Source organism: Hydra vulgaris, chromosome 12 (assembly GCF_038396675.1).
Source record: "Hydra vulgaris chromosome 12, alternate assembly HydraT2T_AEP".
NCBI classification, from domain to species: domain Eukaryota; kingdom Metazoa; phylum Cnidaria; class Hydrozoa; order Anthoathecata; family Hydridae; genus Hydra; species Hydra vulgaris.
In genome coordinates, this window is record NC_088931.1 from 30,837,509 (window position 1) to 30,859,824 (window position 22,316).

A 22,316-nucleotide genomic window follows, 5' to 3' on the forward strand; every position below is an offset into this window, starting at 1 on the left:
ATACATACATACATACATACATACATACATACATATATATATATATATATATATATATATATATATATATATACATACATACATATATATATGCATATATATATATATATATATATATACATACATACATACGTACATACATACATACATACATACATACATACATACATACATACATACATACATACATACATACATACATACATACATACATACATACATACATACATATATATATATATATATATATATATATATATATATATATATATATATATGTATATATATATATATATATATATATATATATATATATATATATATACATACATACATACATATATATATGCATATATATATATATATATATATATATATATATATATATATATATATATATATATATATATTTACATACACAAGCTACATGTATGGTATTTTGTAGGGACTCAGTGTGTCCTGGTTTGTTATATATTTTGTTGGAACACACAGTGTGTCCTATATAAAATACACATAAAATCAGTTTTTGTTAGCAATAGTTAAGTTTGTGGTGACAAGCTATTTTTGGCCAAGCACACAAATATTTTTATTTTTGTGAAGAGAGTGTTGTATTTTTTTTAGCAAGAAACATATTTTTAAATAGTGTTTTTTTTTTCCAACTGTTTTGAATTTAAGATTGCGCAATTTGGTTTCCAATTTAAAAAGTTTCAAATTAGTATTATGAAAAGTAGCTTATTGGTCAAAAAGTTGCATTAATTGGTGCTTCATTGTGTGACTGCCACTGATTGGTACTATTAAAACTAGGTTCAACAAGTTTTAAAAAACCTAATCAAAAATTATAGGATCAGGTCTCCCTAAGAAACCAAATTTATTAAAAATATATGTTATTAAATTTATTAAAATATATGTAAATACACTTTTACCCCCTTTCACCTTTTAGGGTGTCAGCCAATGTTAATTAAAAATATAATGTTATGGAGCCTTATTTTAAAGCTTTTTTTAATTTAATTTTTTAATTTAATTTTTAGTTGCTTTGCAAATGCTACTTACATTTATAAAAACTCAGTTTTTAAACTCAGATTCAGTCAAACATATTAAATAGTTTTGAGAGAATTGTAGAAAGTTCTGAAGAACACTTAGTGTTAGTAAGACTATGACAGGAGTTTTGTCTGGACCAGAAGCAGTAGAAATGTTTAGGTGAGGAATAACTTAAGCATCTGAAGCAGGAATAATTCGGATCTGTAATAATGGATTAACCTGTTTAGGTTAATCTGTTATGAGGTAAAATTCTTTGCAAATAGTTTTACCTTATCTTTGGGAGAGGTAATAAAATCACAATCATGTACAAGAGATGGAATGTTAGACTTGCCTTTAGTATTGTTGAAGTCTTAATTTAGTGTACTAAGAATAATACAGTTTAGCATCATCATCATTGTTCTTTTTAAAACATTTGGAAAAGATTTAAAAAAGTGATTAAGATTAAAAATGCTACACAAGACAATAAAGTCAAGCCTACCATGAAGTAGAGTGAGGCTTGACTTGAAATCGACAAAAAAGAAGAAATACTTTTCTGAATCTAAGAGATTATATAGGAGGCGCAATTATGAGTAGAAAGAAAAAAATATCACCCAAAGACCATTACAGTGAAAATCACAAAAGGAATCCCTGTCAGCTTTTATGTATTAGTAAGAAGTGATTTGGTTGTCTGAAAAAGTATAAAATTAAAGTTTTAGAGAGATCATAGCAAAGTCCAAGCCACCTAAAGGAGAGCAACTGACCACAAACTAGGGTCAGAGACAAGACAAAAATTAAGGAGGGAAGTTTAATAATTAGGGTCGTCTGGAAAAAGAGTCAAAAAGTTGACTCTCTGAGTAAAAGATTGAGAAATAAAAAAAATTATAATTTTTTCGCCAACAAGGTTCAACATCCAAGCCATTCATGTCATAAGCATTAAAGTCACTGATAACAACAAATTAGCTGAAAGTTAAAAAGAAAGAGCGAAATCAATTTGATCAAAAATGGAAAGATTTGAGGAAAAATCAATCATAGCAATTTTGAGGAATCTTGAGATCAAAGTGGAAGGCAATAGAGTGAAGAAGTGCTATGCAGAAACACATAAAGGAATGTTCAGAAGATTTAAACTTGATTTCATGACAAATAGATAAATCAAACTTAATTTCATGACAAATGAATGAAAATACTAGTGTATACCAAGGTCAAGCATGTAAATGAATAAAAGAGGTACATTGTTTTTTCAAATTGGTGATTCTAGTGAAATCACATATGCAGGTAATAAAAATAATCAAGACATATCAGGACTATTATACAAAGCTGTTTATGCCATTTAAAAACTGACATTATAATATTAGTTATAAAAAGAAGTGCTATGCAAAATTTTGAAGTTTCAGAGTGGAGAGCAAAATAAAGCTGTTTGATATTGATGCATACAAATGTACATCGGATGACTGGCACTGAAAGAAAGGTTTTTGTTATAAAACAAGTATTAATAGTGAACCAGAGAACACCTCGCTTAATGTTTTTCAATGCAGAAAACAAAGTGGCAACAAAAAACTTAGCAACAAAAGAGGAGAGCTGACAGAATTTTTAAAACTGACTGGTATCTAAAGACATCTGATACTGATAACACCAGCATCAGTCTAGGAAGATTTTAGACCAGTAACAACCAAATATCTATTAAATGGTTTTATTTGAGATTAAAGTGCATTGTTAAAAAATGAAAATAAGATATGAAATTCAAGCTTGAGACAAGTTTGATGTTGATTGATACCTTTGTATTGATGAATATAAGGAAAAAGTTTTAGTGAATATGAAAGTTGTCGAAGTAAAATAAGGCATTATAGATTACTTTGCAATTTTTTTTTCTAAAGATTGAGAAACAATTTCACACATCAAAAATAATTATGAAGAAATCACAAGTGCTCTCTTAGTGAATGTTTGTCTGCATTGGCATAAGCTTCCAAGAGCTTTATATCATTTGTGGTAGTTTTACCACAAAGCAAACTGTGGTAAATCATCTGTTATTATCTCAGATTTCCATGTCACATCCAAACTATTGAATGTTGTGTTAAAATTATCACTGAAACATTGAAATTACTGTGACCTAAAGTTAAGATTCAGATTTATCCTATTAAGATTGTTGGCCAGCTTTTAATTAGGCTAAGTACTGTGTTGCCTAGTTTTTTGCCTGCTTTTTTTCCTTTGAATGCCATAATTTTTGTTTTATTTTTGAATTCTATGGTTTTAAACTTATTTTTACATTAAATTGGCTTCTTTGTGTTTTTAGTTTCATGTGTATATTGTTTTGAACTTTTTCTTTTAGATGCTATCAACCAGTGCTTAGTAAACTTGTAACTAATGGCACTTCTAAGGAAGCCAAATATTCATTACGTTGTTTACACACTATGCTAAATGATTCATCTAATGTAATGGAGAGGTTATTCAAGGTAAATTTTAGTTAATAAGTTATGTTAAATATTCTTATAAATAATGTTTATATGTAAAAACAAATCTTTGGGAAGTTTTTTGGCAATAAAGCAAGTTAAAATTTATGTATAAATTTTTATTGGTTACCCCTGCAAAGTAAAGAAGAACTTTTAAATTTTAATTGTTACCCCTGCAAAGTAAAGAACTTTTAAATTTTAATTGTAAGATACTTAAATTTAAAAATAACATGTTACAACTAAAAATCTGGTCAAACTTTGAAAATTAATATCTTTTGAACGGAATTATCAATTTTATAAATTTAAAAAGCATGTTTTAAAAAAATTATGTATTTTACAAAATAAAATAAAAATGAATGTGCCTGATTTTGATCAATTTTTTTCATACAATACTCTATTCGATTTCTTAGTTGGAGGAGATTTTTAGCTTACCAATTGTCTACACACAATCTTTTAATTTTAGTCCAACATCCTTCGATCGGAAGAATATTATAATGATAATAATAAATCCTCGAATTCGGGCACATTAGCAGGGTTTATGTCTATTGGCACATAATTGATATTTTTGCCCGGGTTTATGTCTATTGGCACATAATTGATATTTTTGCCTTTTAGGTAATCTTGTACTTTGTTTGAATAGTATGCAGAGGCTAAATTAGGCCAGGACACAATTTTGTTGTTTTTATGAACCTTGTTATGAATTTCTTTAATTTAACCAGGCGTTTGGAAAAGTACACATCCTTGTCAACTGCTTGGCCGGATGGAGCGATGTAATGCTTTGAGACCCTTTTTTCTGACAAAGGCTAAATAAAACTTTTAATTTTTACATTGTTGGCATTTCTGATTTAAAATAGTCAAACATATTTACTTTACAGTCGGAATCGTCAATTGTGTTAATTTATTTTTATTTATAATAACTTTGTTTATTTATTATTTGTTTAATATTATTTGTGTATTTTTATTTGTTATTTGTTTATTTGTAATAATAAACTAATTAGTATAGTTTAATTGTTGCAGTTATTTTTAATAATTATTTAATTGTAAAAAAAAATGTTTAAAGTTTAATCTGCGAAACTAGTCAATGCTTTAAAAAGATAAATATTTTGCTAACGTTAACAACAATTTGCAGTTTTTTAAAGTTTTAAATTTTATGCTACACAATTCCACTAATTTTCTGTGAATCTATGTTATGTGAACATCTGTGACCTATGTTCGATATAATTTCTGCTGTGTGCAAAATATTCGAAAAACCTGTCTAGAGCAAAATGCAAACTACATTAATGATAATAACTTGTTCTTTAAGAATCAGCATGACTTATTTGAAAAATTCAAAGTAGATTTACAAAGAAAAAAAAGTAAATTTACCATAACAAGCATAACCATCATATAGATATGTTATGAGATGTGTTTCAAATCTATAAACTAGTAGATTAGTTGATTAGTTGATGTTATATCTTCCTAAATTTATTAACTCTTAAACTTTATTTTATATATATATATATATATATATATATATATATATATATATATACATATATATATATATATATATATATATATATATATATATATATTATATATATATATATATATATACATATATATATATACATATATATATACATATGTATATATACATATATACATATACATATATATATACATATATATATATGTATATATATATATATATGTATATATATATGTATATATATATATATATATATATATATATATATATATATATATATATATATATATACACAGAAATTAAATGGTCATTTTTAAGTATTTATTTCACAACGCTTTTATTATTTTGGCAAGCGCTTTTTTATGCACATGCCAAAGTTTTTGCAGATATGTGGGCAAGCGCAAAAAGACTTGAGCACGAAAGTGCTGGCCAAATCGGAGGAGACTGATAATATATATATCTATATATATATTTAAACAACTTTAAAATGTATTCTACACAATAGAGTGCTCAATGTTCTTAAAAGAACAGAGCAATTATATATTAGTAGAAAATCACTTAACAAGAATATATATATATATGTGTGTGTGTGTGTGTGTGTGTGTGTGTGTGTGTGTGTGTGTGTGTGTGTGTGTGTGTGTGTGTGTGTGTGTGTGTGTATATATAATGACACTCATAAGGTAAGTTAGTTTTTTTTTACTTGATAAGACATCCATGGTATCTGAAACATGCCTTAAATACAATTGAACCTATCTTTTCATACCTAATTTTCAAAATAAAATAAAAATGTTTGTTTATAAAAGGATGTCTATGGTGGTAAAGAAATTAAACGTAGAAGTAAATAAATATATAGAAGTTGATAAATGAAAAAGATGTTGAACTTTCATGAGATTCATTTAAAAAAAAAAAAATAAACTTTATATTTCCTACCACTGTTATTTATAAAGAATATTTGTTTTTTATGTGTAAAACCAAGAGGGTCATTTTACCAATAATTGCCATAAATATACTATAATATATTCCAAAATATATATATATTTTTTTTGTGCAAAGCACTTGTATTCAAAAAATATTTAGCAATCGAGTTAATTTCAATTTAATGAATTCTTTAATGACCCTCAAACTGTTCCCCAATTTTATTATTTAGTATGTTTTGATGGCTTTATTTACCGTTCTTTTGAAATTTAATATTTTTGTTATTTAGTTATGAGTAGTGAACAATTTTATTTGTAACTATAAAAACCAAATATTTTTTTTGTATTTAGAATCTTCTGGAAAAGTTAAATTTCGATGTTGATAGTAGCCAATTACAAGCAGCACTTTCTGCACTTGGTGAAGTTGCAATTTTGGAACCTAGTGTTTTTGAAATTAAACATAAAGTGGTTATCAGCAACTTTGTTGTAAAACAGCTTCTCATAGTTGATAGGGTATAAAGTTATAATAAAATATTTTATAAAATGAGAAATAACAACTGTTAAATAAAACTCATTGCTGAGAAAGTAGTTTACTTTGTTATTGTAAAAAATAACTTTTAATTAAAAGGTTTAAGTTTTTTTGATAAATTTTTTAACTTTAAAAGTTACATGACATTGTATGACTTAATCAGAGTTTTTTTGTTACTTACTAATTTTATAAAAGAAATTTAAATAATTATATTGAGTATTAATGTATTTTTTTTACCTTCAAAAGGAGGAACCAAGCTACTCTCAAGAAAATAATGAATGGCTTTCTGATGTTTCTCAGGAAACACTTAGCAAGGTTATTTACTCTTTATAAAAGTTTTACTGAAAAAAAAAGAATATTTTTTTAATTAACAGTTTTTTAAGTGATCTCCGAGTGCGAAGACAAGTTGTGTTCATATCTTAAATAATTGTTAAAAAATAAGTTTCTAGTTAACTTTTAGTAACTTTATTTATCAAGATATTAACAAAACTTCATTTTTGTTAAACCCCATTTTTTTCTCTCAAATGTAAGCTTATATTGGTTTTGTTTTGAAAATAAAATTTTAATTATAAAATTTAAAAATAAAAACAGGCTCTTCAATTATTTATTTTTTAAATACTGGTCTGATTAATGTGATTTTGTTGTTAATAGAAGATCTAAATACAAAAAAGTCTTTTAAATAACTTACAATCGAGTTATTAATGTTATGCTATATTTGGGTTTTCCTTTTTGTAGTTAATTTTATATGTAGAATGCCTTTATACGTAACCTATAAAATGTATAGTAAATGAACACGAATAAAACGATCAATAAATAACTAAAAGTCTAACTTGTAATTATTTTATTTTAAAAACAAAACCAATATAAGTGCAATACAAATCCAAATATAAGATTATATTAAAAATTATTCTGACAATGTTATATACAAGTTCTGCTAATAAAACTATGAAATTGGAAATACTATTTTATTTTTTGGATTTAGTGAAAAATAAAGCAAATAAATTTGATTTACAATTTAATTTTATGGTAAATAAAAATGAAATGCTTTTATGTATTTCAAAATAAAACAAATTGGAAAAACAGTATTCTTTGTTTAATTACAATTTTCATTTTCATTTTATAAAAGTTGAACTGAAATGTCAAATGTAGTGCAAACTACATTTGACATTTAATAACTTTATAAAAAGATAAAACCCAATCTGTAGGTGTAAATTTAATTGTTTTAAAAAACTTTGTGGTAATTACATTTATTATTCAAACCAGATTTTTATAACAGAAAAAAACTATGCAGGTTCATTTAGTTTTTATTAACCTCTCAATCAGAAGTATAACGGCAAAACAACAAATGTTTTTTTTGTTAATGTCTCAATAAATTTGTTTTGGTAATTTACAAAATAAACTTGTCTTGGTACTTGGTAATCCCTTAAATAATTTGTAATTTTTATAGTTCACTTTGGTTAATTTCAGATCAAAGGTATTAAACTACTTACTTGTTGGTTACTGGGACTTACGCATAGTCATAGCAGTCAAGCTATTCCTGTGTTTAGACTACTTACTGCTATATTGTCTAATGATGGAGATTTAACAGGGAATAAAAAAATAAGGTATTTTTTTATTTTTAAATTTTGTTTTATGTTTTATATTCTATATTTTTAAGTTCATTATCTTATTCCTACAAAAATATAACTAAACACAAATTAAAAAGCTAATCATCATCAATTACCACATCAGTTAATTAGTTACTTTCAGTTGTTTCTGATTAGAAATATAGAAGATTATTACAAAATGTAGGAGGTTATTTTTTTATTGTTGATGACAATTTTACATTATGCAATTTGCTACTAACTAGAATGGTTTGTATTATTCATATGACTGGTCCTAGCAACAAAGCAAATTATGAGCTAAAAGTTCTTGTTTAGCCCTGATAAAAGATGTGAGTTAAATTATCATTAGTCCAAGTGTGATGGGTATCACTAAGCAGTGTACCTTTTAGTGTAATGTATAATCAAGTTGGTCCCATTAATTCAGGAACATTGCAATGATAAATTTGTAATTTTGCATGATTTAACCTCATCGCATTATGCTATATTAATCACAGATTAAATACAGCACAAAAGATACCACTTTACTAAACATAATCAGGTATTTTCTTAGAAAAATGGATATTGTGCTTGTACAAAAGTTATCAAAAGGCAACAAACAAAAGACTTGACCAAATAAGCCATAAAATGATTAAATGTTTTTTCCTTCTTTTTTTTTTAGGAGTGTATTGGGAGTGAATTTGGGAGTGTATGTAGGTTGTTTTTTTTTTAAAAAAAAGAAAATTAAAAAAAAAAAAAATTATAAAGAAATTCAGTTGTGCACATTTATTTGACATGTTGTACTTTAGAAAAGTCTGCCAAGTGATTTTTTTTAAATTGATGAGGAATTTCAAACCCAATGTCAAAAAGAGTAACTTTTTTTGGGTGTAAATTTCATAAAATTAGAAACCTTCTAGACTGAATTTTAATATCAATAAGTGCCATATATCAACAACATCAAAATGTTACAAGTATATAGGCATTTTTTTTGCAATTATAATAAATGATAATGTTGTAAAAATATATAATTTTCCAAACACTATACTCTAGCTAGAAATATTTGATGACTGCTATTTCTAATTAAAATATACTAAATATGAGTTGTAAAGGATTTCACTTGAAATACTCATAAGCAATTAGTTTTTGTGACCATACATGAACTGCATCAAATGATTTCTGTGACTCTATGATATATAGTGCAAAAAATTAATTACCTAAAGGGTAAAAATATATGAAATCATCCAGACCATGACACCCTTACGTCTCTGAATTTGTTTATTTTTACACCACTTGCAGTTCATATCAAAAAAATAATAACTGCGAAAATTTTAGTTAAAAATACTAATGGGTTCCAGAGATATCGTCACTTGAAATAATGCTGACTCAGCATTTTAGTGATTTTCTGAAGTGACTACAAAGCAACTTTGGCATACAGTATCTTCATAATGGCTTGGGGAAATTTCCTAAAATTTGGTACTCTAATAGATTTTAACTTGAGAAATCCAAAAATAGCACTCTTAAGACTCGATTATCTCAAGAAATGCCTCATTTATCTAATTTTGTTCAAAATTATTGACTTGTAAATTAGTGATTTTTGGAGGTAAAATGAAGACTGTGGCCCAAAATCCCGAGTAAAAAGTTTAATTGTATATTATTATTTTATCTTTGGTCTACTGAAAAAAATTAGATTCATCAATTGTCTCTAATACGTGATCAAAATTTGCATTTAAAAATGGTGTCTTTTTAGAAAAATTTAAATTTTGTAAAAGCAATTAAAATATTTTTTAAAACATTTATTTGAATAAAACATCAAATAGTGTCATTAATTGACTAGTTTAGGATATTTTTAGTCATGGGCCAAGGGAGATACCCTCCCCTCCCACGGGAGGCCCCTCCGCCCCTCCCCCAATATCCCTATATTTTTTTTTTTTTTTTTTTTTTTTTTTTTCATAAAATGAATAAATAATGCAAAAACATACAATTTAATTTTAATTTTGAAAAAAAAAAAATTTCCATTATTTCAAATTGGTGACTTAAAACCTCCTTTTATATAAAAAACAAACATAAGTTTTGTTTTGTTCTTTTTAAAGGTATTTACTTGTTTGTATTTTCTTAAAGAATTACTTTTAATTTTATAGTTTTTATATTATTTTGTTAGGTAATAAATAATAAAAATAATTAATATGGAGAAATGTGACATTGGAAAAAGTCTTAACATTCATTGCCACAAAACTGGATTTTCAAGAAAACAAGTTTTTGTTCAATTTAAAGATCTTCCTTGTGAAAAACAAGAAGAAATAATATGGCGAGCAAATTTAAAGGAAAAATATAGTTCAATAAGAATTATATGTTGTTATCATGAGCAATTCTATGGAAAATATTTTGAAAGAAAAATTACAAAGTGTTGCAATCCTTTTGGAACACACAAGGAAAGTAAAAAAATTGGTATAAAAGGTAATCTTACCTTATTTACAACAGAATTGATATGGAAATTAAAAGAAAACAATTTATTATTTATAAAATGTTTGATAATTTCAGTTATTTTAACCACGTAAAACTAAATTTGTTTTTTAGGTAATATAAAGATTTCCATAGACATGGCAAACTATTTGCAAAAAAATAATGTTTATGTAACCCCAGGTTGGAAATTCTGCAGTAAATGTTACAAAAAAGCAATAGAAACTGATGAAGATTTAAATTCACAGGAGGAATGGGAATCCAAAAGTGAGAAAAAAATTAAGTTAGATACCACTATAGAATTGCTTGGAATTTCACTAGTCAAACTAAAAAGTCTTTCAAAACACAGCAAATTGCCTGTAGCAAAACAAAAGTTTGAGAACACTATTGACAGAGTTGCAAAAATGGTCTCATTAGCATATAATATTAAAGAAACTTTTTTAACAACAGAAATAAAAAGCCCCATTTTAAACAACAACATTAACAATGACCATGATCTAGACATTTTAATGTATGAAATAAAAAATAAAATTTCAGAGACTGACTCTTATTGCCATAAGGTGCAAATGTTAACACTCACACCAAAATCATGGACACGTAAAAAGATATCAAGCTACTTTGAAGTGTCTGAGTATCTTGTTCGAACAGCAAGAAAAGTTAAAAATGAGAATGGAATTCTATCATTACCCGGAAAAAGAACTGGAAACCCACTTTCACCAGAAACAGTTAATTTAATGATTAACTTTTATCAAAGTGATGAATTTTCAAGAATGATGCCAGGAAAAAAAGATTATGTAAGTATTAAGAAAAACCAACATGTTCAAAAAAGATTATTGCTACTCAATCTTAATGAATTACATGTTGCATTTAAAAAAGACTACCCTAACGTCTAAGTCAGTTTTTCAAAATTTTGTACTCTTAAACCTAAATGGTGTATTACAACTAATGCGTCAGGTACCCACAATGTATGTGTTTGCATACATCACCAAAATACAAAATTTCTCATTGATACCATTAGGTGGAATAAAAGTTATAAAGATTTCATGGCATTGATTGTTTGCTCTCTTGAAAATGCAGAATGAATGTTGCATCGATGTAACCAATGCCCTGGTATTGAAGTGTTAAAAAGTTTTTTAGTGCAGGAGTTTATGGACCATGAGCATGAAGAAGATGTAGTATTTAAGCAATAGCAGAGTACCGATTGTACAACACTACTTTCACAGTCATTGCCACTAGATGAATTTAATGATTTATTATGTGACAGCATTGACAACCTTACCACTCATTCATATATTGCAAAAACACAAAGTAGATACTTAAAAAACTGTAAAGAAAATCTTAACCAAAACGAATGCTTAATTTTAGGAGATTTTGCTGAAAACTATCAATATGTTGTTCAGGATGAGGTTCAAAGTTATTACTGAAGCAAAAGTCAATGCTCACTTTATACAATTGTACTTTATTTTATAGAGAACAAACTTCTCAAACATAAATCTTTTTGTTACCTTTCAGAAGATGTTGATCATGACACAGGATTTATTTACAAGACTCAGGAAGATATAACTAGATATATCAAAGAAAATCTACCTGATGTATCAAGTGTGAAATACTTTTCCGATGGTTGTGCAGCACAATTTAAAAATTTTAAAAATTTTATCAATCTTTGTCATCACAGTAAAGACTTTGATTTAAATGCTGAATGGTTTTTTTTTGCTACCAGTCATGGTAAATCCCCCTGTGATGGTATTGGTGGGACTTTTAAAAGAGTAGTATGTCAAGAAAGTCTAAAACAAATAACTACTGGGCAGATTTTAGATGTTAATTTAATGTACTCCTTTTGTAAAGCCAAGATAAATGGAATTTATTTTAAGTTATTTTCAAAAGAAGAAATTGATCAAACACGAGCACAATTAGAAAAAAGATATTTAGGTGGAAGAACAGTTCCTGGCACAAGGATGTATCATCATTTTATTCCAATTGCTCCAAACGCTATAAGTTATAAAAAAATAAGTACTGATGCATGCACTGAAATATTTGATATCATTCCAAAAAGCAAACATTATGTAGATATTTCATTAAATATTAAAAAAATGGATTATATTGCATGTTTTTATGATGGATTTTAGTGGGTAGGGATTGATGAAGATGTAAGTGAGCTTGATATAAAAGTCAGATTCATGCATCCACATGGACCAGGTAAAAACTTCTTTTGGCCAATGAGAACTGATGAGTGTTTGGTGCTCAATTCTGAAGTTATATGCCTAATTTCTACACCGCGAACAATATCAGGTCATACATACAACATATCTGATTTAGATTTGAAGAATATAAACTGTTGGTTACAAAAAAAAATTAATTGTGTTTAAAATAATTTTGTTTTTATTTTATTTACCTATTTTGCATTTAAAATGTCTTTTATTTTTTTCAAATTCTTGAATTGTAGGCTGAGAAGGAGGGGTGGGGGTTTAAATAAATCACAAATCACTCCCATCTTATTATGTCAATGACTATATTAGTCTAAAACTACATAAAGATATTGATTGTCAAAATGTTTTAAAAACGTTTTAATATCTTTGGTTTTAAAATTTATGACTTAAAATCGTAAAAAGATCTTTGAAATAAGAGGTAAGTATTTATCGATTTGAAGTAACGCAAATAAACTGTTTCTCAAGCTTAAACTAAAAAAATATGTTTTTAAAATGTATTTTAACAATCAACTATTATTTATTCATTTTATGTAAAAATTAAAAATTTAAAAAAATCTAGGGAGATGGGGGCGGCGTGGGGGCCCCGTGGGAGGGGAGGGCGTCTTCCTTGGCCCATGACTATAAATATCCTAAACTAGTCAATAAATAATGCTATTTGATGTTTTATTCAAATAAATGTTTTACAAAATATTTTAATTGCTTTTGTTACAAAATTTAAATTTTTCTAAAAAGACACCATTTTTAAATGCAAATTTTGATCATGTATTAGAGAGACAATTGATGAATCTAATTTTTTTCAGTAGACCTAAGATGAAATAATGATATACAATTTTACCTCCAAAAGCACTAATTTACAAGTCAATAATTTTGAACAAAATTGGACAAATGAGGCATTTCTTGAAATAATCGAGTCTTGGGGGTGCTTTTTTTGGATTCCTCAAGTTAAAATCTATTAGAGTACCAAATTTTAGGAAACTTCCCCAAGCCATTATGAAGATACTGTATGTCAAAGTTGCTTTGTAGTCACTTTAGAAAATCACTAAAATGCTGAGTCAGCATTATTTCAAGTGACGATATCTCTGGAACCCATTGGTATTTTTAACTAAAATTTTCGCAGTTATTATTTTTTTGATATGGACTGCAAGTGGTGTAAAAATAAACAAATTCTGAGACGTAAGGGTGTCGAAAATTATTTTTTTTGCATGATTTCATATATTTTTACCCTAAAGTATTACTTTAAAAAAGAAGTATACTGCTAAAACTTATATTTTCTGAGGAATTAAAGTTAATCTAGTAAATAAAATTTGCATTTTTTTTGTTCCATATGTGGTTCTGTTACAAACTTAGTTTATGCTTTGATAACCTGACTAATGTGTACCATTCTTTGTTTACAAAATATTTGTATAGATTAGTATTAAATGAGAGTAAATTGGAGATTTGTTATTATTATGAAAATAATAGATAAAACATATAAGATTTTCAGTGTGTGGTTTTTTGGAAATGTCCATATATAACATATATAACATAAGTGTATATAATACTATATATTTTCTTTTTTTACTATATTTATATAATAATATGTTTCTCTTTTTTTTTATTAGTGCTGCTGATAGATCACGGCTACGTTTAGCTTCAGCACTTGCTCTTTTAAAAATTGTACAAAACTTAAACTATGTTGATGTGATCACACTTCAGCAATACCAGCAGCTCTCTTATATAATGCAGGTAATTTTATGCGAAATATTTTTTTTTTACTTACTAATATTAAATGCACTTTTAGTGCATTTAATGTTATACATGCTACACATGTTGTAATGTAAGTACACATGTTGTAAGTACACATGTTGTAATGTAAGTACACATGTTGTAATGTAAGTACACATGTTGTAATGTAAGTACACATGTTGTAATGTAAGTACACATGTTGTAATGTAAGTAGCTTTTACACATCTTATACTACTTAATGTTTGTCATGTTAAAGAATAATTTTTTTCAGGATACATGTTTTGAAGTTAGAGAAAAGTTTACGATAAAGCTACATCAAGCTTTAGATAAAATACAACTACCTCTTGATTACTTGGCATATTTTTCATTGGCTGCAACAGATCCATCCAAGGAAAGGAGACTTAAGGTTTGCTTTTTTTTTTTAATTTTATTTTAAATTGTTGACAATGGGTAGCTTTTGAAATTTTAAAATTTATTTTTAAAGAATTCACTTTTTCTTCTTTAACTTTAAAAATACTTCAAGTTAATATTATAAAACTGCATACAAATTTTAACAAACTCTTCATTTAAAACAAAATCGATTTGTCTAATTCTTTGACATAATTATCAAATTATGTTTTCTTTTATATTTTTTATGTATGTATGCTCATTAGCGATATTATATTTAATTATTAACCCACTCTTCATATCAGTATAAGTGACATCATCTTTAACTTATTATTATAAAGAAATATGTTTATGATTATTTTAGTCATTATAATATTATTTTTATTATTATGACTTGTTATTATGTTTTATGTAACACAATTTTTGTCCTTGGATTTAAAGTGTTTTGCTTCAGTTGCTCATGTCTAAAGACTTGAGAAAAAGGACTATGTTGAGCACAAACTTTGATCTTATGACCAAACAAGAAAATTTTAAATATTTTTAATTCATGTCTATTTTTGTAGTGAGATCAGCAAGCAGGGTAGCAATTTTTTTTCTTCTGTGCCAACCTGTAACATGGGACACATAACTAATTATATAAATTTGAAAGCAGGAAATTTCATACAATGCTTAACACAGTGAGTTAACAAATAACTTGAACTGCATATATCTAAATCATTGAAACTCTTTAAAAGTGCATCTAAGCAAGAAGCAGTTATTCAACTTACCTTTCCACATTTTACAACTTGCTTCCATAGAATATTTTTTTCAGTTTTGTCTATATAAATTATCTATGCATGTAACTAAAAGCATCTGCTCGATGCAAACAACCTCTCGATGTCATTTAAGTTAAATAATTTCTTTTAAGTATGATTTGTTATCCGTTTATTCGCCAATAACACAAACTGAAATGTTGGTTCAATTCTTTGCTTTTATACTTTTATGACTACTTTTGGATTGTGAAAGTTCTAAAGTATCTTGAAAGTTCTAAAAGTATCTTGAAAGTTCTAAAAGTATTTTGAAAGTTCTAGAATCTTACAAACAATTTTAGCAGTTAAGGATTACTTTTAAAGGTTGTCAGTATTCAATACAGTTCAAGAACTTTCTCGAAAATATACTTATTAAATAATAATTAATAAATGAAATTAACAAATTTTTTTTTTTAAATTAATAAATTTAAACAATATTTCTTTTAATATAGGTCCACCATATGATATCAAAAAATGCACAAACAAGGCGTGAATATAGTCGTATGCATTCTGCAGCAGCAGGTTATCCGATTTTTTATTTAGTTTTTTCAAATTTTTTTCATTTTGTAAGTATGTGTGTGTGTGTATACACACACACATATATATAAGTATATATAGGTATATATATTTATATATATATATATATATATATATATATATATATATATATATATATGTGTGTATGTATGTATGTATGTATATATATATATATATATATATATATATATATATATATGTATATATATATATATATATATATATATATATATATGTATATATATATATATACATATATATATATATATATATATATATATATATATATATATATATATATATATATATATATATATATATATATATGTATATATATATATATATATATACATATATATATATGTATATATATATATATATATATATATATATGTATATATATGTGTATATATATATATATATATATATATATATATATATATATATATATATATATATATATATATGTATATAACACCTCATAAATAAAACATCAAAAAAACTAAAGCAAGTATGTATGTATGTATGTATGTATGTATGTATGTATGTATGTATGTATGTATGTATGTATGTATGTATGTATGTATGTATGTAACACCTCATAAATAAAATTTTGGACAAAATTTAAAAATTAATATTTTAAGAACTATTAAGTTTTATTATTTAATATTTCAACTGTTAATATGTTAGTATACGTAGTTTATAAATATATTAAAATAATTATTTCAAATACCGTATTTAGCAATATTATAAAGTTTTTTTGAAAGATGTTTTATTTGAGTAAGGAAAATTTCTTTATTCATCTTTAAATAACAATATCTAATTCTTGCTTCAAGCTCTTCCAAATTCTCAGCTCTCCAATTATTCTCGTACACTAGTCATTTTAAATCACCCTAAAAGTTTCCAATTGGTCTTGCTTCTGGAACCTTAGCTGAGTTTATATCTTTGGGTACAACTTTGATTTTTTTAAATTTTAAAAAGTCGATGACCGACTTTGCGTAATGTGTTCGAGCTAGATCAGGCTAGAAGATAAACTCATTGTCTTTTTTGTAATATTCTGATTCTAGAGGAAGTAAAGTTTTTTCTAGTATCTCTTTATAAATGTACTGGTTAATTGCCTGCTTACTGTGATGAATATAAAGAGGGCTCATTCCACAGGGGCTGATATAACAAGAAACTAAGAGCTTGTCCTCGTACTTTTTACGCAAATTGTATCTTACTTGGTCAGAACATTGAGAAGGATCAGTGGCATAAAACCTATCATTACCAGCTAATGTGCTATTGTTTAAGGTAAAATAGCTTTCATCATCCATAACAAAATCTAAGTTTTTATAATTTTCGTACAATTTACAACATTTAGGACGCATAGCTTTCTTCTGCTGATGGCTATGATCTGGACGATTTGTTTTTTTGAAAGTTTGAATGTTAGTCATTGTTTTTAATACTTGGGAATTTGGAGTTTGACTACAGTTAAAAAATTGAGCTACTTTTTTTTGGGAGCACCCTGACTTATTTTCAAAAAATGCACCAATCTTTGGAATATTTTCTTTAGTAGCTACCTTAGCGATTTGACCACTTCCAACTTTTCTTTTTAGAGATCCATTCTCCAATTTTACAATTTTATCGTAAGCAGTTGATCTGGGTAAACCCCATTCCATAAATTGCTTAGCAACAAACGCTTTATCTTTTTCTCAATTTTTTTGAAAAAAATTTCCATAATTTTTTCGAGGTCCTTTACTTTGACCATTTTATTTTCAATATTTAAATTATATTTTTAACTTAATTAAATTTAAATAGATTATAAAATCCTCTATCAAATAAGTATAAAGTTTTTTTGCATGTATGAAATAAATTACATAATAAATGCAATAGGGTGTTATATATATATATATATATATATATATATAACACCCTATTGCATTGATATATATAAATTTATATATATAACACCCTATATAATGTATTTATAGGGTGTTATATATATATATATATATATATATATATATATATATATATATATATATATATACATATATATATATATATATATATATATATATATATATATATATATATATATATATATATATATATATATATATATATATACACTTATATATATATACTTATATATATATATATATATATATATATATATATATATATATATATATATATATATATATATATATATATATATATATATATATACTTATATATATATATATATACATATATATATATATATATATATATGTATGTATATATATGTATATATATAAATATTTATACATATATCATTATAAATGTTTAATATATAATATTTATATATTATATATTAAATATTTGTGTATATAGTCACTATTTATATGTTGGCATATAAATGCATAAATATGAATCTAAACACACATACATATATACAATTTTTTTTATTGAATAGCTCGTCCTTATAATGTTTTACCTGAGTACTGTCTTCCATATGTTGTTTATTTATTGGCACACCATCCTGATTTCAACTCAAGTGATTTCAATGAGCTACAAAAAACAAAAAAGTTAGTAAGTTTAAAAGTTATTTAAAAATTAAAAATGTGAACATAAAAATAAGCAATTAAAATTGTTTATGAGTTTAGATATCTGTGGTTTTTTTTGGAGCCAATAATGGGGTTAAAAGCAGAAAATTACAGCTTTCTTAAAAAGTTATTGGAAAATATCAAACAAACAAAGGATGTTCAAGATCCTGATAATGACATAGTTAATGAGGTACTTTAAATGTTAAATATATTTCAAGATGTTTTTCATATATAAATAATGGCAACCTAAAGCCAAATCCTGAGATAATGCATGTACTGAAACTCTCTATAACTAATTCAGCTTGTCATCTTCAGTGATATTTTATACGCAATTAAGCATTGATTTATAATAAAATAGATTTTTTGCTAGTTTATGTATATTTTAGTATTTTATTGCACTGCAAGAAGGAAGTCTCCTTGAGCAGAACATTCAACTCACAGTCAAGGTTTTAAGTTCAAACCTGCCCTATGACTCTCAAAGTACTCCACTCAACCTGATTTTCTGCACTGTTTAGCAAGACTGCAGTGTAGAGCAAAAGACCATTTAACCATCTGTTTCAGAGTTAAAAGAGTTTCAAATGAAAATGAAAAATGAATAAGCCTCATTAATTGTAGCGGCTCTGAGGAGCTTATTTTTTTTTAAATTTCTATAAAATAAAAAAACATTTTTAAGTTTGGCCATAAACAAATCAGCCCTATCATTTCATATATTATTTAAATTTCAATAAAATAAAAAAACGTTTATCATTTCGTTTATTATTATACTTTATATTGTATTACTTTATTAATAATTATTAATTATTACTTAATATTATTATTAAATATTATTACTACTACTTTTTTTAAGTTATTTTTGAAATTGTTTACACTTTTTCTAAAAACTGTTGAATCATCAAATTTATTCCAGTGTGATTGATAATTTTGTTGGTGAAAATGTTCTTGTTGCTCACAGTTCTTTAAAATTTTGCAACAAAAGCTTATATGGGATCTACTTTGCAGAGTAATTTATATCAATAAATACAAATTTAAGTGCACGTAAAACATTACTAATTATATGATACTGAAATAGCCTTCTATGAGGTCTTCAGTACATACTGGTTTGGGATTAAGCAAATACATATAAAAAATATTTATCAAGGTAAAAAAATAAAATTTCTGCCTTAATTATTCATCTTTTTCTTCTTTATCTTACAAAGAATCTGGATAAATGTAAGCATTTTAAAAATTCCAAATCTTTATATGTGTTACCATTCAGCAAATTTATAGGCCAAAGTTTTAAAATAAGTTGCAAATGATAAAAGATAACTCTTAGCCTTATATTAACTTCTATTCAAGTAATTTTATTAAAACAATTGAAATAGCTAATTAAATTTAATCAGTTTTTTAAAATCTTATATTAAAAAACAAAATTGGATAAAACTGTGGCATCATCAAATTCTAATAATTTCAAAAATATGAATCATTTTATAAATAATTATAGATTTTAGTAATAAGAAAATGTTATTTTTAAACGTAAAACAAAAAAAGGGAATTCAACAAGATTTTTTTAATCATAACTTTTTATTTCTCAATGTTTTTTATAAAAAAATGATTATTTTTAAAATTTTTATTTAATTTTGCTTCATTTGAGACCCAACATGACATACTTTTGAGAAACTTTTTTTTATATAATATTAGGCTTACCTATAAATATTTTTTATTCAAAAAATTTTTAAATCCAGTATTATTTTATTATATAAAACACATTTAGTGGATGTGACCAGGCATTTTCATTTATACATATATATATATATATATATATATATATATATATATATATATATATATATATATATATATCGATGGTGTTTTATTTTTAGAAAATGTATACAGTCTGTGATCTGGCTATTAACTGTATTATGACAAAAGTGAGAATTTATTTTTTTGATTTTGTTTTGTGAGTAATTATTTTGTAAATAAAAATTTAAGACACTTTTATTTTTTACATTATAGTGCCATACATTTACGCTCACTGATTTCCCTGGAAATGTTGTTTTACCTAAAAAGCTTTTTGTTGCAGACAAAGTAAGTCACTGAATTATTTGACATATGGTGATACATAAACTTTAGTTGTCTAGTATTTATTTTGAAGCTATTAGACTTATATAAATATATGTATATATATATATATATATATATATATATATATATATATATATATATATATATATATATATATATATATATATATATATATATATATATATGTATATATATATATATATATATATATATATATATATATATATATATATATATATATATATATATATATATAAATAAGTTTAAGTTTGCTGTGAGCATATATTCAGCAAGAGTGCTCGATGAATGATATCAGAGCTATATAATTGATTTTTTGACGAGATTAAAAAAATAACTACATGATTTTTACTACTAAAAGTTTCATGCGTTTAGCAATCATCAGGTAAAAAATACATTGTGGACAATGTATTTTTTACCTGATGATTGCTAAACACATGAAACTTTTAGTAGTAAAAATCATGTAGTTATTTTTTTAATCTCGTCAAAAAATTAATTATATATATATATATATATATATTATATATATATATATATATATATATATATATATATATATATATATATATATATATATATATATAATTATATAATGTATATAATATAATTATATAATATATTATATATATATATATATATATATATATGTATATATATATATATATATATGTATGTATGTATATATAAGTATTTTTAAAATGTATTTTACAAAACAGACTGCTTAATGTTCTTAAAAGAACAAAGCAATTATAAATTAGTAGAAAATCACTTAACAAAAAAATTTTTTTTTTCAAAAAAAAATTTTTTTCAAGTGATTTTCTACTGATTTATTTATATATATATATATATATATATATATATATATATATATATATATATATATATATATATATATATTCATATATGTATATATATATATATTTATTTGCATTATTAGAACCTAAACAATATGAAGTTGTATTTACCAAAAAATTTTGAAAAATCTCAAAAGGTATTTTGCTTTTTTAGTAATTAACATTTAATTTAGATTAAAATATTGAATAAACTAATACAGTAAAAAATTTAATTTAATAATATCTGTGGCCATTGGTCAATTTATGAGAAGTGCAAATGTGATATTTTGCAGGAGAAGAGTTTGAACATTTAATTTGTTGCCATAAATTGGGTAATAATGAAAAATAAATTTTGGTTTTTTAAACTAAAACAATGATAGTTAGACCAAATTAATGATCTAACGAAATATAACTAAACTGCATACTTATCTCAAAATGACTAATTTTGTACTTATCATAAAATGACTAATTTCTACAGATATTTATTTAAGTTGTATAACACTTATGTGGTATTTACAAATTTTTTGTGAAATCTGGTTGTTTTGGGTACTATTTTAATGCTGGAAATGTAACATCTATATACAGATTGTAGGCTTCATTACCAATATTTTTGTACAAATGACTTTTGATATACTTTAGTGTTAGCAGTATTTATATTGAGAAAAGTCAGAAGTTATCTATTGAAACTACATAATTTAACTACAAGGGTTTGAATGGCACAGTGTTAGCCCGGCTGATGGTACTCTGCATACTGTGAAATTCAATCAAAGTTAACAGC

General features: G+C 24.8%; 2 protein-coding genes across 2 annotated transcripts in view; both read left to right on the plus strand.

Annotated features, from left to right (window-relative positions):
• The window catches only part of LOC100208020 (sister chromatid cohesion protein PDS5 homolog B), a 122,785-nt gene that overhangs the window by 82,044 nt on the left and 18,425 nt on the right, over positions 1–22,316 (plus strand). Inside the window, exons 21-32 of the mRNA XM_065812893.1 lie at positions 3,341–3,464; positions 6,198–6,359; positions 6,622–6,690; positions 7,843–7,979; positions 14,221–14,344; positions 14,616–14,750; positions 15,972–16,041; positions 18,497–18,608; positions 18,687–18,816; positions 20,486–20,533; positions 20,619–20,690; positions 21,643–21,696. Coding sequence (XP_065668965.1) covers positions 3,341–3,464; positions 6,198–6,359; positions 6,622–6,690; positions 7,843–7,979; positions 14,221–14,344; positions 14,616–14,750; positions 15,972–16,041; positions 18,497–18,608; positions 18,687–18,816; positions 20,486–20,533; positions 20,619–20,690; positions 21,643–21,696 — 1,237 coding nt within the window. The remainder of the gene's footprint in view (positions 1–3,340; positions 3,465–6,197; positions 6,360–6,621; positions 6,691–7,842; positions 7,980–14,220; positions 14,345–14,615; positions 14,751–15,971; positions 16,042–18,496; positions 18,609–18,686; positions 18,817–20,485; positions 20,534–20,618; positions 20,691–21,642; positions 21,697–22,316) is intronic.
• LOC136088651 (uncharacterized) lies at positions 9,975–13,059 on the plus strand. Its single transcript, XM_065812894.1, has 2 exons — positions 9,975–10,409; positions 10,530–13,059. The coding sequence occupies exons 1-2, from the start codon at positions 10,139–10,141 to the stop codon at positions 11,303–11,305; spliced, it is 1,047 nt and encodes a 348-aa protein (XP_065668966.1). The 5' UTR covers positions 9,975–10,138; the 3' UTR covers positions 11,306–13,059.